Below are 17,240 nucleotides of genomic sequence, written 5' to 3' on the forward strand. Positions count from 1 at the left end.
CCTTCAAATCGTATGCAAGCAGCGGGGCCTATCAACCGAGAGCGATAAGGCGGCTAAAAACACAGGCATCTTAATGTTTAATTCTTAATTTCCTTCGCACAGGGAATTGCTTCGTGTTTTCTCTGAATGATGTGTTTTTTAGCTATTTGTTTTCCTCCATGTCTGAAGTGAAGATTTTACAGCCTGTACCCTTGGGTGCGATGAGGGGAAAGAAAAATCACGAGTGGCTTTCTGTTTGTATAGAGGAGTTTTTTTAAGTGGCTGTTTTTGCCCTGACTAAGATTTTGGGACTTAATGAGAGACTATTCAGTGAAATGTCGTTGTCTACATAATTTAAAGATTATTTGTTTGTAGACTCTTGCTTTTCAATGTTTCTTCTGAATCTGAGTGTGTTAATAAGGAGCTATAGCCTTCATTACTGGATACAGACCATGGGCTCATGTGCTGCTGCTCCAGGGCTTCCTGTTCTATTAGCAGTGCTTCTCTATAAATATAATAAAAGCTGTTTGTATGAATTAAATATCTCTCTCAACAACTGGGTGTGCCAACATTTGACAGTACAGAGACTGTACATATTACCCAAAGTCTTATATTTTATAAGCTAGGGATGTCATTAGGCCCTTATTAGGGACCATGTGTTCACATCACTTAGTGGGAAGATCTTTTATGAGAATGAGTGGAAAGCTGAGACGATAGCACCTGGCTACTACAGCCTAAGGAATGAAAGAAATAAGTCATTCCATGGGGATCTTGAGGGGGGCTTGAAGCTTTGGATTTGTGCCCCTTCCCAGTTGAAGAGAATCCTGGATTCCTCTGTTGTTGTTTCTTTCTCTAATAATTCGTTTTAGTAGCCTGTGAGTCTTTTACATGTGCAAGATATTCACGGTGCTTCCCCCCCCACAGCTTCCCCACATGCCAACTCAAACACACACACACACACACACACACACACACACAGATACATACACAACTGTCTAAAACTTTCAGCCTGTGAAACTGCAACAGCAGCAAGTGTGACATGTTGTTACAAAAAAAAAAAAAAAAAACAAGATCAGATATTGAATGAATGACAGGGTGTTTTCCACGACTGCATTGCCATCTGCTAAAAAATGTGGACAAACTGATTTCCTTAAGAAAAATATGAATATATAGCCTACATTGCCTAAAAAGAGCACATGGTTTAGTATTGCACAGTTAATTCTCAGACTACAGGTTCAGACTACAGAGGTTCAGACTACAGTCTACAGTTTATTAATTTTTATATAATTCATTATCTGTATCTGCTCATCCAGTTCAGGGTTATGTTGGCTCCGGAGCCTACCCGGAATCATTGGGAGCAAAGACAGTAACACGTAATATACCCTGGAGGGGGTGCCAGTCCTTCATAGGGCAACACACACACAGACACCTTACAATATATTTTTTTTGAGTAGCTAATCCACCTATACCAACAGACCTAGAGGAAACCAACGCAGACACAGGGAGAACACACCAAGCTGTACTTGATCTTGAAACCACACCCTCCACGTCCCTGGAGCTGTGTGACTGCGACGCTACCTGCTGCGCCATCGTGTTGCCCTAACTTTTATTTCATTTACTTTTATTATGAGGCATTAAAACACACATGCCAGAAACAGCCATACAACAAACTTATATATTAGAGTTCTTGATTAGAACTTGGAAACAGAAAAATAAAACATATATTTATTTTCTAATTCTATATCAATATTGTATCATGATGCAGAAACGACAATACACATCATATCATCAAATTAGAGTACATCACTATTAAACACAAAAATAACAAACCCAATTTACTGTTCAGATGCCTGGGTGACATTGTGCACTGGAAGGGAAGAGGGTCCTGGATGCAGGAGTGTAGTGTTAAGCTAGTTTGTGTGTCCTTAATGGCAAACCGGATATAGTTTGAGTGGGTTTGTTTATTAATTTATTTCAAAACTTTTTCTATTTTCTCCACCACTATTAACAAAGTTTATAGCCTCTGTACTCATGTTAAAAGAAGGGAAATATGGAACTGCAGGCTTTTTGCTCTTTGCCCCGTTATTTGATATGTTATATTAAAACAAATCTGAAACATGGGTGTTTGTAATCATAGGGAATATTATTCATGAATAATGGTATTCACTAAGTGTAATACAATGTCAAATATGGGACATTTGCCCTTGTTTATTTCTGAGGACTGCTCAGAATTGGAGCAGGTCTGGAACAGGTTTAGTGCAGCAGTTTCTTTATCAAGCTTTGTACAGTCCTTTAGTCTCAATTACATGCACTCCTCCCCTCCTTTTGCATGTTGTTGAGATTTGAACAGAATAAATACTCCTCAAGCAATTGCGTGTGAGAGCGAATAGAGATAATTACGGCTGGTATTTGTCAAGACAAAGCAGGAGTGTGTTGGGTTTTTAATATGTCTGCAGGCGTATCTAACATGACAAGTCTATTTAAGTAGCTGCTGTGAATTCAACAGGAACAGCTCATTACGGAATAACATTCGCTCCTCCAATGTAGAGGATCTCCATGGCGATTAGAGAGCAGGAGATAGTCTCAGAGAGAGAGAGAGAGAGAGAGAGAGAGAGAGAGAGAGAACGTTGGAGCGGGGGCGTTATTTTATTGCAAAATGTCATCTACTCGGTAATTTGGTCTACTTTAAGTCACTTTCCCCTTCACAATCTCCATCAGGAATGATTCACGTACATCTATATTTAGATCCCTGACAATAAACAAAGAGCTTCAACTGAACAATGTAGGAAATATATATCATTGCGTCCTAAACGTGTAATTTTCTTCACTTCTTTGATGAATGTTTCCACACGACCTCAGCGGCCACTAAACAGCGTTCTTTGAACAGTTTTCTTTTCCCCACTGTTATGGTACTTTCTTCGTTATTGCAAGAAATGCCTCATCTGTTCTCTATCTGCAAAAAGCCCAGGTGGCTCCTTACAATCTGCCGCAGAAATCTTTCATATCTCCAGGACAGTTTAAGTAATGTTCCGTCACAACACTAGATGCTGAATAGACTCATTCAAGTCCACAACATGCCTCTCATTTGAGTGAAAACAATGGTTTTGTAAAAATGACACCAAATCAAACCCTCTGAATGGCCTGCTGTGCTGCAGTGTGACGGTAGCTAGGGAGAAGCCCACAAACATTTAGTTAGAACCATACTCATTAACACACCCTTTAAAAAGTATTTTTTGAATGTATTAATTGTTCGTTGCATTTTTAAATAGTTTGTATTTTTTTTTGTATTTTTAAATGGTTCTATAACTGCACAGTTAAATTACACAGTGAAATAATCTGAATACTTTGATCTGAATACGTGGGCATCTTTTCCACAGACATGAGCATTAACATTAATATGTTTTCACAAAGTTCGAAGGGTATATTTGTCCAAAATTCTTTTGTACACTATATTGCAGCAATTATAATTTTTTTTTTTTTTTTTTTTTTTTTTTTTTTTCGAGAAAGAGAGGGTCCTAGCCCACAAAACACCAGAGACCATTATCCTTTCTTCAGAAAACTTCATGTGTTGTTTTTGTTATTATTCAAGGTAATGTTTTCCTGGCACTCACCCATCAATCTGCCAAATAATAAAGCACAATTCTTTACTCTTGAAAGCATGTTTCCACTGCTCAAGAGTTCAGTGATGGTTAGATTTATACTGTGAACATACAGTCATTTTATATGTTTTTAAACAAGTATAAATTGCATATTTGCACTTTATTGTTTTGTTAACAATCTTTGCTACTCCTCATCATTCCATCTAACACTGACCTAAACTTCTGATTTACATATCATCATGCTCCATGACACACCATATTTGGTTTCTGAAACCCTGTGTTTTTGTGGCAGATTTATTTACACTATTTGTCATGAGCCAGTTCAGTCTTTGAAGATTTTACAGCTATACGTTATGATTATGTCTTGCTGCAAGTTTTGAAGTATCCACTGAAAACATCAACAAGAGGCAGATAAATGGACTTCAGGGCTGTGTGCGCAGTTTTAATGGAAGCTTAATGACAATGTGAGGTTCAGTGCCAATATCAGAAATAAGAGTTACATAAAAATACATCCTATATTTCATGAGATTTTTTGAGATTATCTATTGGCATAAAGAAGGGGGAAGTCAAAATACACTTTCAAAGCTGATGTTCATTTTTTAAAAGTCATTGAAAATAAACAGGAATCATATGAACCATGTAAAACCTAATTGACCACGAAGGCACACAGTCAGGTGAACAGTACATATTCATTTTTGAGGAAACTCTTTATATTGCCTCAAATGTAAAATAAAAAATCCATGTTATGGATCTAAATGTGTGTCTGTCAAGAAGCCTTTACTGAGAAAAAGAAATTGAGAAAAAAAGAAAGAGATTACAAGTCAAATATAGAAATTCTTGGTAGGCTCTGGACCAGCCACTCCCTCCATCTTCAGGAGTTACACAACTAGTTATAATACATGAATAATGAGAATGACTGTATATGCAGTATTGTGATAATGGTGATATAAAGAAATTGTTTGCGTCTAATGCAAATGTATTCAGGTTAATGGCATTACAAAGACAGACAGAGTTTAGTTTTAATTTGACTGGATTATAATTGGTTAGTGGAAGGCACTGAAAAGCACTTTAATGTGTGTGTCAGTATTGACACAGCTTAATTACAAACACCGGTTATATGGTTTAATTAGCTTTGAAGATTAAATGGCTCTTGATTGGTGACAAAACACTGTCATATTTTAAACAAAACTCTTCCCTCTGCTAATCTACGTGTGTGGTTATTTTACATACGGTGTACATACCAGTGCAGCATGAGATGTTCTTGTGGACAGATTTTAGCAAGAAAACGGTGCTGTTTTTAGAAACAGTATGTAGCTTATGCTGTTATTTATTCATGTATGTGATTTGAATGAATGATGAAACATAGTGTATGTGTGGCTAAATTGCATTCCCTCCAAGAATTGCTCTTGTTGTTTTTTTTTAGGACTGAGATTTGATGTCTGCCAGGGAAATGGCACATGGTTTACATCATTTTTATGCTCAACAAATAATTCAGTGACCTTTTGTGTCCTGCAGACATAGTGGTCTGATATATGGCCTGGCATTCAGAGATTTATTCAATGAGTTTTCCTGAAGTGTGTACTGTAAATGTGTACTGTATATTTGATGCAATTCTGTGCAGTTTGCAGACACCAATGTGAAAGAGACAATGCAGGGCTATAATAATAATAATTAAAAAAACAGTTGATATTCAAATTTTAGAGGTCTTACTGAAGTTATTAAACTTCGTGTAGCATTTACTTGAGCATGACTTTCATTTGAATCATGTAGATTTCTAATTTCAGGAAAGGGATTGGGGTCCTGAGGCAGGATTCCGAGCGAAAACCCCTTTTAACCCACAAAACAGAGCACAGCAGTGGTTCAGGTACCTTCCAGCCAATCCGCAGAGTATTAACTTTTAATGGCTAAATCAGAATTATGGGAGCAAAAAATAAATAAATAAAATCAAAAAAAAAAAAAAAAAAAAAAAATAATCCTACAATCCTACAGTGACTCACTGGGTGATGGTGATGGAACTGGATGCAATTGCAAAACAAGAAAGAATTTATTTAACAGAAGAAAACCAAACAACAAGTTAAGAGCAAAGAGCAAAGAATAGCAAAAAGCAAACAAGCACTAGAGGAAACCAAGAGGAAACATAAGCAGTACCTACAACTACACAAAAACATGAAATAAAGAACAACAAATCTACAGACAGAGAAACAAGATAAAACACAAGAACTACATTATCCCAATAATGTTGATAAAAAAATAAATAAGGAACTGACCAAACAAGAACATAAATAAAAAAGAACTAGCTAAGACCAAGCTAAAAGCTAACATCAAATACATAAAAAAACAGGATACGGATTAACAAAAAAACATATAACAAACTGTCACGCAATAGACTAAAATGATAGAACAAAAAAGGCACAAACTAAACTAGAGATAGAGCTTTGAAACTAAAGACACAAAAGGACATCAGTAAACTGGAACTGGTAGACACACCAACGTCAACTTGCAAACAAACATTAGTACAGACCAGCAAGAGAGAATAGCTGAAATGTCCTGCAAAAAACACCACAGAATCTTTTAGGTGTCCTTAAAAATGGTGATCCTATATTACACATTAGATGTAAGGGAAGTGCCCCCCCCCCTTGTCCCACAGCAAAGGGTCAGAACTAAGGAGTGTGGAAAGCAAACGAAACCAAGACCAGCAACAGATAGAAAGGAGAAAGAGGTCGGAAACAAGACACTCGCATTTGCACACAGTCAAACAGAATTATTGTTATATAAATATAATTATGAATCACAGATGTAGGAGAATGTCATCTTTGATAAACTTTGCCGTTTTCATTTACTCAGAAGTTTATATTTTATCGTACAGATTGTCTCTGTATACCTCACTGACCTGACTTGACAGAATTGACTCTCTCTCTCTGGATGGCAGCCTGGAAGATCAAACTTCCATCTGCTGTATTACTCCACATGTTGCTTCTAAGTGTATAAGATGGGGATTGAATTGGTCTAGATATCAAATCTAATCAGTGTGATACTGGCATTGGAGGAAATTCATTTCAGAGGCTGTGGCCTTATCAGGTGCTGGAATTATTAACGCCCTTACACTCTAAAGTTAAGGATTTAATCCTGCAATAGAAAAAAGAGAGGAAGTTCAACTAAGAAAGACCCTTCAGCTGTCAGTGTAGCTACAGGTAAGTTTCCCCATTGGCATTATCTTGTGTGTGTGTGTGTGTGTGTAGAAGTAAGTTATCACCCAGTCTTTTCATTCACTCTCATAATTTCTATTAATCTGCCTGTGTCCGATCAGACACAGGGAAATTATTCCTCCTGCCTCTCTGACTTTATTCCTGTAAAGATCCCCAGATAAACACAATTCTGCTTATCAGATTTCTTCAACAGGATCAGAGCGTGACTCATTTCCAAAGCCCCGGACTTCCAGCAACACTGGGAATGCTAATGCAGTTCTGAATGGGATTCTTTCATCTTTTATTAATGTACACAATGGCTTAATGAAGTCATAATCCAAGAGGCCTTTTTAATTAGACTAATTATTCAAATCTTTTGTGTTTAAATTAATAAATTAAATAGCATTCATATCTAAAGACTTACAATTATTTTTTGTGCTAAACATCATCAATGGCTTTTGGACGACCTGCTTGCCCAGATATGCCTGTATGCAGCAGGACAGGGTCAGAAAGTAGAGAGTTATTACAGGCAGCAGACAGAGAGGAGTCCAGCCACATCATTTTTTTCATTCTCGGGCCAAAGTGATGGTCACTTCCTCTCCAAAGCGCCCATCCGCTCTCAGCTAACAGCTTTTGTTTCACACTGCTCAGATTCTTCTGCTCGGCGTGATAGAGATCTGAGCCATCACTCACCCGTGTGTGTGCGTGTGTGTGTGTGTGTGAGAGAGAGAGAGAGAGAGAGAAAGAGAGAGAGAGAGAGAGAGAGAGAGAGAGAGAGAGAGAGAGTATATGTATGTGTAAGTGAGAGTGAGGGAACAAGATAATCAAGAGAGAGGGTATGTTTGTAAAAGGAAGACAACACATACAGAGACAGAGAGAGAGAGAGCGAGAGAGAGCGAGAGAGAGAGAGAGAGAGAGAGAGAGAGAGAGAGAGAAACTGAGATGTGTGTGTGTGGGTGTAGAAAGCGAGAGAGTTAGAGAGAATGTAGAAAGTTCCACAGAGAAAAAGCACACATAGAGAGGCATCCAGCATGCTGAAAGGCATGTGTGTGCATGTGTGTATGTGTGTGCAAGTGTGTAGAGGGAGGAGTGCACCGCTGCATTCCAATCATAAGCCACTTGGAGTTCTCCCTAAAATGTAAGTACTGTTTTCACAGGCACGTGGGGACAAACATTGTCTCTCTCAGAGGGCTGCTTAATCTTAATTACTGTTTTCCTGTGAGAGTTGAAAACAACACAATTTTGGTTGAGTGTTTTGAACAGTGAAATTTAAACTTCCCATTTCAAGTCTTTATGGAATGCTCCTAAATCCCCAAGCATGGGATACACATGATGGAATTCCAGTGACACTGTCATAGTTCAGCAAGTGACCGTCTGAACAGGTCCAAAACGTAGCAGACAATATTTATTAGTGATTATAAATGTATTTATTTAGAAGTGCAGTTTCACTTAGACGATAAACAAATAGTTTTGTTGTCCCTGACTGAACCAGTTTGCACATAGAGCACAGAGTCCCCTACGGGCAGCCATGTTTATTTCTGGACCTCTGACACGTCCAGGTCACTAAGTGTTAATCTCTAAAAATTTGAAGAATAATCACTGGAGAAAATGACTGATTTTCCTTCAACAAACCCATAATTTAATCAGTTACGAACACCTGTTACTTCCATTCCTTGACTCAAAATGACCACATTTAAAAAAAAGTGACATTTCCACAAAGAGATACATTGTTTATAATAATTATTTTGTGTAGCCCTTTAATAATATTGGCCCTTTATTGGCAGGGTGTCCATCACTATGGTGATTCGTCATGTTCAAAGGTCAAAGTTAGTGAAGTGAGACCTTTAGGCAGTGAGTAGTGCACCAGAGCGGCCCATGAAACCCAAGCCACATCCCTACTACCTCTACACTTGTGACCAAGCTAAGATTTGCCTCAGTGGAATAGACTGTGAAGAATGACCATATAATATACAATTACTATACACACTGACCAAGAGGGCACTTGTACAGTCTGAGATTTAAAAGGGCAAGGGCTCATGCCCCCTCTGGGGTCTGTCTGTACACATGACTTGTATTGTAAATGGAAATGGAGGTAAGTACACCCTTCATGATTCATGATAACTGCTGCTATTAGACTGCATATGTAACAATATAAAAAGCTATGCATGATTTTGAATATAGGTTTTCATGTCTTATTACACAGTTGGGCCTAAAGTGAATGTCCACTCTTCCAGCAGGAGTTTGTCCCAGTTTTGATGCAGTAAAAGATTCAACCATTCTGGGGAGGGTGTAGAGGTTAGAACCTGTGAAGATTTAATGGAAGTCAGCTATAAGGACATGAGTGAATTCAGGTATTGATGTGGGATGATTAAGTTTGGTTCACATATGAAACAGTTAACTCATCCCGGAGGTGTTTAATAGTAATCCATCAGTCCAGATAACACTGTTAAACTGCTACACAACCCAATAATGGGGAGCGTTGGACCGCTCTAGCCAGGATTTTGTATTGTTTATAAAGACCTTAGTCTCATCTAAAGCTCTAGACTTTATATCATATATTCTATGGAGGTTATAGAATGCTGTGTGTGCAAAACCGAGCATCGTTTTCCACAGGGGTTGCACCTTAAAGTAGCTGAATTAATTGTCTTGACTACAAACATTTGTACATGTAGTGCAGCCACTGGCTCTATATCTCTGTAAGCTCTATGTAAAATCAAAGAAGCAAATTCAAACACAACAGGTCTTGACTAATCACCTACATTTGGAGTAAGAGCAAAACATTCTATTTCAATAATTAATTACTTTAAGCCTTGAAACCTGTCATGCAGTCTGTATTAGCCATGTCATGAGACAAGAACAAATATGATATTGTGGCTTATCCTAGCAGCTTAGAACTCTTCAGCTAAATCTGAAATGGTTCTCTACCCCCTACAAAATGCACTAGGTAAGAACTGAATTACTGGCTGTACTGTCAATTAATATTTTATCATTTTCAGCCAAACCTGGGAGTTAGCCGTGGTATTAACAAAATTATAGATTAATGGCATTCTATTGGGGTCAAGAGATCAGTATTTCATTCACATTTTTTTTGATCCGTCTATAATCTAAACTTGAACTTAAGGTGTGTTATCAGTTTTTATGGTTTTGTTACATCACTTCCACTGTATTCCACCAACGCTTATTTATCTGTAGTTTCATGGCGTTTGAAACATCCCTGTTACAATAAAGACAAAAACTTTTACATGTTTATCTGTGCCCTTTGTATTTGTATAACTTGACTGTTCAAAGCATGAGCTGAGCTACAGACATCTCTCTATCAACTGCCAGTATGCTGAAGGCATCATAGGCCCCATCTTTCATTACTTACTGTTTGATGTGACAGTTCCAATTAACTATCATCATTCTAATAAAAAGCAAGTGAAAAAAAAAGAAAATTTGAACTGACCATTACTATATCATTATTTCCCACCCTCATGTTTCCCTCATAGTGAGACATATTTTGACATTCGCTGTGAGGTTGTTGACTATCACAAGTCCCTAGTGGACAAACATATCAGAAGAGCCTCAGTGGTGAGCTACACCAGCGAGAGTTACAGTGAGTTCCTAATTAAATATGCTCCGGTAAAATCTCTTCTCCCAGGGGCACAGGTAAAGGTACAGCAATGACAGTGTGAGAGTGCTGTTACTTCTTTAAACATTTTGTCAAATCATTGAATAATCAGAGAGTTTTGATGGATGACCAATTCAGGGTCTGGAGCCTACCTGGAATCGTTGGGCACGCAAGGCAGGAACACAACCTGGAGGGGGCGCCAGTCCTTCACAGGGCGACACACACACACACTATAGTCGCTTTTAAGTCACCAATTCATCTACCAATGTGTGTTTTTGGACTGTGAGAAGAAATGGGCGCACATGGAGGAAACCCACGCAGACACGGTGAGAACACACCAAACTCCTCACCGATAGTCACCCGGAGTGGGACTTGAACACACAACCTCCAGGTCCCTGGAGCTGTGACTGCGACACTACCTGCTGCGCCACCGTGCCGCCCTTACAACAAAATACACTTTGCAATTTTTTTTTTTTCTTTTGAATATGTACTTTTTTTTCTTGACTTTGAGTCTTTAAAAAACATTGAAATCCTAAATATTTCAGTAAGCACTTCTTGCTCAGTGTTACGGTGTGTACAGAGCCAACCTGGAATCATTGAACACAAGAAATAAACAAACCCTGGACAGGGAACCAGTCCATTACAGGTCATTACACACTCATATAATCACTCCCACGCAAACCTATGGACACGTTTGAATAGTCAATCCACCTACCAGTATGTACCATTTTGATTGTGAGAGGAAATCCATTCAAGGGGAAAACACAAAACTTTTCACAGACAGTGATCTGGGGTTTGAAACCAGAACCCTGAGATCCTGGCAGGTTGTTGTTAATATGTTTTCAGTTTCTAAAGTGACACAGATCTCACCAATTATCCTGCTTTATGTTCACTACCCAACAGTATCATGCTCTTCAATTCTCATGTGATGGAGTATCTCAGAGGACTTTAATCCATTATGAAATATGAAAGTTGCTAAACAGTTATGCTTTCTTTCAATATCCTCTCACCCCTGTGCAGTTCATTGTGCATTTGATTTGCTGAAATTTACATATTTAGAGAGAAAATAATAGGAAAATATAAAACATGGCCAGTGCAAATGTGATGGCTCTATTTATTTTAATTACTTTGTTATTTTCTTTTTATAATTTTTCCCCTGTTGGTTAAACTAAACAATAATTGTGCACTAAAACATCTGTGTCTTATCATTTGCATGCAACAATATATTTTGTGTCTGTTTACACACTTGATTCAGCTCATTAAGTGTTAAGTGATTAGTGGATAAGTTGGATTAGGTTTTTATGAGCATTGAATAAATACTAAGCTATGCAGTGCAGAGCCCAGAGGAAATGGAGTAAATGGTCACACATTTTATTAAGAATCACGAGGAATAGATGTAGTACACATTTCTAGTTATAATCAATATAAAGTTATTTAATGTGTTCATCAAGTTACAATTACGATGGCCAGTAATTAGCCTCTTTAAAAGAAGCTGCAGTTTGAACTGAAAGTGTCTGGTAACTGCTACTGTGTTAATTGTAAAATCTATTTAAATTGTTAATTGTAAAGATTTCTTGATAAGATGTTAATTGAACTCATTCCATTATGTACCTTACATGAATGTCTATGTAGGGTCTAAATTGACCAAATAAAGTGGATGAGGAATTTGTTTGTTTACACACACACACGCACTTACTCACACCCCTAGATATGTTATGATTTGTTAGCTGTCTGACATTTATTAAACTGATATGACTGAGATTAGTGGCACTGCAGAGCAGTGAATCATCAAAATGCAATCAATTCTGTTGGAAGTGTAGGAGGATCTCCACCAGGTGCTAAAGAGCTTTCTCTGTGCTTCATTCTTGATGTGAAAGGACTTCTCTTTCAATGCTCTTAAGATAATACAGCAGGCCTTGTGTCCTTGTGTAACAGAGTATAACACATATGAGCTAGCCAAATTGAAGTCTCCAAGTATATTCTTTTCCAAACGTAAGGGATTGTTTACTTTCAACAGCTCACAGTAAAATAAGGCAGTTGGTTTGCGGACAACTCCAGACATAGAGTTAGTTGTATGCAAAAGCTTGGATACGGACATTTTTTAATGACTACATATATATATATAAACACATCCCCTACAAAGTTTCTATTAAAGAAAAACAATCATTTAGTTTTATATTAACCCCATTTATTTAAAAGTTATGATTAGGGTTAAGATTTCACTTCCAATTTCGACAAACAATTCAAGCATGATTATTTAAACTTTTTCAGAAAACTGTTTAAGAAACATACTGTAAGTAATTTTCTCTGCCCATTGTTTATGGATTTGCTCATATCACCTGTAGATATTAGTGTTATTTTATTGCTGTACAATAAAATAAAATATTGTTGTGACACAATAATATTTTGCTTGTAGAAGAACTTTAGTGTAGAGATGTCAGTCTGTTGATCACTCACACACTCATGTTGGCTGGAGCAAACCATGTCACCTAAGAAAAATTCAGCTACCTGACACAAAAATATTAAATGATTCATTTATTTAATTCATTCAACATGGCACCATCCTTATCATGGTCATGGTCCAGAGCCATCTCACAATATTTGTGGCGTTTTTTTTTTTCTCTCTTTTGCTTAAGTAGTTATCTGGAGCAGTTATATGTCGTTGGCTTTATTTTGGCAGCTAAAGTGTGGATAACTGGTGTGTGTTTGTCAGCATCTGGGGCTTTAGGCTACAGGTTTATTTAAAGTTAGGGTTAGTTTAACTGCATACAAAAAAAAAAAAAAAAAAAAAAAACCACTTGAATTTATGAAGACATTGCTGGACAATAATGTCACTAAAGCGTTTGTTACTTGACGGAATCTCTCTCTCTCTCTCTCTCTCTCTCTCTCTCTCTATTGTGAGACAAAATCGATGGCTTAGCAGTTTAAATATATAAATTAAAAAACAATGTTAAGATATCAAGATTACTAGAGGAATATATAAAATTGCAAAAACTAGAACTGGGTGCTGTTGGGAATGATTTGAAGGTCAGGAATGTGATATAGTTTGGAGTTTAGAGGCTGTAAATATAAGAGTTTTGTCTCAAGAGGCAAAGCTGAGTGAACGCGGCCTGATTTTCGCGCCAAAACAGACAGCGCGTGGCCGACTGATGCTGCTGCCATGACAACGTGCCCTTCTCTCCACACGTTCAGAACCTTAGCCTGTAGCTTTTCTCCTTGCCTTCCCCGCTGAGTTTAGAAGAGACAGACTCTCACTCGTTTTAGACTGGCTTCATTCTCCCCACAGCAAATATATCCAGCGGTCTCCCTCAGTTTACGAAAATATGTCGATACTCATAAGTTAACCTAATGTTACATGGCGGAATATTTCTCAACCTTTCTGCTATGAGTGTTTGAGCGCGGCGTATCTTGTATTTAGGACGTTGTGAGGACTAAATACATGTTGATTAAGGGATACAATGCTGTGGAGCTTTTTTGGGGATGTTTTGCTTGTCCCAGTGAGGAAAGATATGTCTTGTTATGTTAAAATGTTTAGTTTACTTGGGTAAATGTGCTTAGTTGGCTGTAACTTACAATGTTTAAAAATGATATATATAAAAAAACATATTGCTAAGTGCGCAACAGTAAGAGAAGGTCATAAATTATTCAGTATTTATCTACAGAAGTCCACAAATACAGTGCAAACCTTTACAGCGAGCGAGTGTGTGTGAGAGAGAGAGAGAGAGAGAGAGAGAGAGAGAGAGAGAGAGAGAGAGAGAGAGAGAATGCCTGTATATGCGCAGCCTCCCTCTATCTCCTTTGCTCACTTGCTCTCACTCCCTCCTCCTCAACTTTAAGTAACAGTGCCAAAGTCGATGCTAACTGGGGGACGAGAGGGTTTCTAACGCGGGGCAATTGTTTGAGAGAAAACAGCCCGAAGAGAAAAACACAGGAATATCTCAAAGGAGTCGCACGCCTTTTACAATGCTGAACAGCCGCCTAATCTGAGGAGGACAGAGAGGGGAGCTTTAGCGTGGCAGTGGGGAACTCGCAGTGGGGATATATTTTTTCCTCTATACCTGGATTAACCGCTGAACTATAATGGCTTACTGACACTTTCCTCCTCGGCGCTGCTCGTGCTTACGGCGGACGACGCGGAGTGTGTGCGTGTGTGTGTTTGTTAGAGAGAGAGAGAGAGAGAGAGGGAAAGATTGGGAGACAGAGAGAGAAGCGGTGAACTGAAGATGGAAGTGTGCGGCTGCTGGAAGCGCTTTCTGCTGCTGTGTCTCAGGCTGCTGTTTATTGTTCCCGCAGGTTTACCGGTCCGAAGCCAGGGAGACTCTCAGTCCGACAACAAAGTGATGGACAATATCACTGTCCGGCAAGGAGAGACCGTGTTCCTCAGGTACGCGCTTCCTTTGTTTTTAACCCCCCCTCAACCCGGCTGTGCTTGGTCTGTTTACACTGGGGACACTGTCCAGGTGACTGTGGTCTCGATACTAATAACAGCGGCTGCGTCCCAAACCGCATACTCACACTAAACTGTGTGTCAGTAGTAGCCCAACCGTAGGAGCCCAATCAGTGTTACACAATGTTAATTTGGGGTTATTTGAACACAGCCATAGACAACCACAAGTCTAATACTTTTAAAATAAACTCCTACCTCTTTTGTTTTAATTAAATGAACACTTAGTTGATCTGTAAATCACCAGAATATTCCAGTTTAGCCAGGAAACACTCATTTATATGAAAGGCTGCTTGACTTTTAAGGGATTGAAACAAAATGAAGTGATGCAAAGGTTAAGTTTAATAATCTCCAATGACAACATATGTGTTACTCTACTGTCGTAATTGTTATTCTAGTTTAAACCTGTCACTATTGTCATTATTAAGTTAGTGGAGCTGTAATTCAATATCAATATATATTCCAGCATAAAATGTTTATTTTATTTGTTCTATACACCAAAATGAAGAAATATATTGTGATATACATTTTGGCCAGATCGTCCAGCCCTACATTAAATGTAACACATGCTCCTATTTAACTGCCTTTAATGGATATTGAAGCTAAAGTAAGCACCTGTGTCTGATATGTTCTTGGACTCTGAAGGGTTTCTACAAGCACCAGTTGAGCACCTTTCTATATGTTTTGGTTCTGAGCTCTGCCTCTTTTCAGTGTAGAGTCTATAGTAGGACTGAGTGTGAAGTTGTTTTCCATGTGTGTTATTTATGGTATCTAGAGTTTGTAGATAGTTTAGAAGTTTGTCGTGATTCTCAGAACTCACATACTGTTCTGTTACTGGCAAACAGGAAGATACAGACAGTGATTACAGTCATAACGTCTTGTCAATAAGGAGCATTGTACAGTGTTAGGCAACATCTGGATCATAGCATGAGTCACTGGATTAGATCGCTTTAAGTGCAAGTGTGTAGCATGTTGATTGACATAAAGTTCTCATTACCTCCCACTGAACTGTAATGAAGAGGATGGGTATATGGACATCTTTACGCTCTCCTTTATCTCTCTCTCCCTCTCACTTTTTTTTCTGTGAAATTTTCTGCATTTCATTCTTTCATCTTTCTCTCTACTTATTCTCTGCAACATCATTGGTCTGTGTATCTTCATCTCCGGTTTAACTCTGTCCCTCTGACAACACTGCTCTTTATCTTTTCCTCTCATGTCTCTCTCTGTTTCTTTCTTTCTTTCTCTCTCTCTCTCTCTCTCTCTCTCTCTCTCTCTCTCTCTCTCTTTCTCTCTCTCTCTCCTTTCTTTGTTGTTTTATTTAGGTAGCATTTGGCCATATGCTATAAACTGGCTGTGTATATCAATATGGTCATAGACGATTAACTCCCAAACGATTACATTTAAATAGGCCAAATCCCACTTTGAAGCTCCTTCATATGCTGTCTATTAAAAATGCAGTGACATGACATTTCTGTGTATCCAATAATGAACTTGCCAAGCGCATAATCATATGCAATTACTGCAGAAAGGGAAAAGAACTTAGTTTGTGACCTTTTAGTTTAACCGAAAATTGCCCCAGTCTAAATATATACTTTTTTTTCTCAGATTTTTTTTCCCCAGAAGCATCACTCAGTCAAGAAAACTACTATATCCCATTATACATCTCCATGTCAGACCACATCATTCATGGCAGTGGAAAGTGCAGTTTTTGCAGAACCAGACTCTGAGCTTACTACTGATAATATTTTTCACACTGAAGCTTGGTAAATGTCAAGTGCATTCCGTTGTTTGTACAGTAAGACATTCTGAAGTCCTAAGACTCATCATTTTTATAGCAAATCATAATTAAGGGTCGAGGCTGTCAAAGCAACTGCACACAATGATGTACTCTTTCATCTGCACCTTACAGCAAAACACGGCGCCTGTCTCAGTTATGAGATATCTTGCTCCATACCCATAGGCCTACAAGAATTTTTATATGCTTAACGATCTCAACAATTAATGGAGAAGTATAATTAAATTTTCATAGGTATTTCCCTTGCAAAGTGGATTAATTGCAGAACAATTTCAAAGTGCACTGAATCAAATTAAACTTTGAAGTTTGAGGGAGAGCCTTGCTTTGCAGGTCCGTATGAGCTGTATTCAAAGAAAAACACAGGTTGTGCTCTATGTCAGCAAAAAAAAAAAAAAAAAAAAAGATAGCTATTTGTACCAAGCAAGACACTGAATTATTCATTACTTTGTCTCAAAACCTCTCCTCACCTTTGGTGCACTGAGTCATCTCTACGACCAAGCTCTTTGGTAAGCCGACATGCATAAAACGTTTTCCAGCGCCGGTGAGAAGACTTCTATAAAGTCGCCACGCAATGACTTTGCAATTTTGTAAATAGTTGAATAAATATATATGCACGACAGTGTACCAG

General features: G+C 38.1%; 1 protein-coding gene across 1 annotated transcript in view; it reads left to right on the plus strand.

Moving 5' to 3' along the window:
* Positions 1 to 17,240, plus strand: part of ntm (neurotrimin) — a 362,174-nt gene that overhangs the window by 248,696 nt on the left and 96,238 nt on the right. The window contains 1 exon segment of the mRNA XM_066651134.1: positions 14,667 to 14,757. Within this exon segment, the coding sequence (XP_066507231.1) occupies positions 14,667 to 14,757 (91 nt within the window).

Source organism: Hoplias malabaricus, chromosome 18, assembly GCF_029633855.1.
Source record: "Hoplias malabaricus isolate fHopMal1 chromosome 18, fHopMal1.hap1, whole genome shotgun sequence".
Lineage (NCBI taxonomy): Eukaryota > Metazoa > Chordata > Actinopteri > Characiformes > Erythrinidae > Hoplias > Hoplias malabaricus.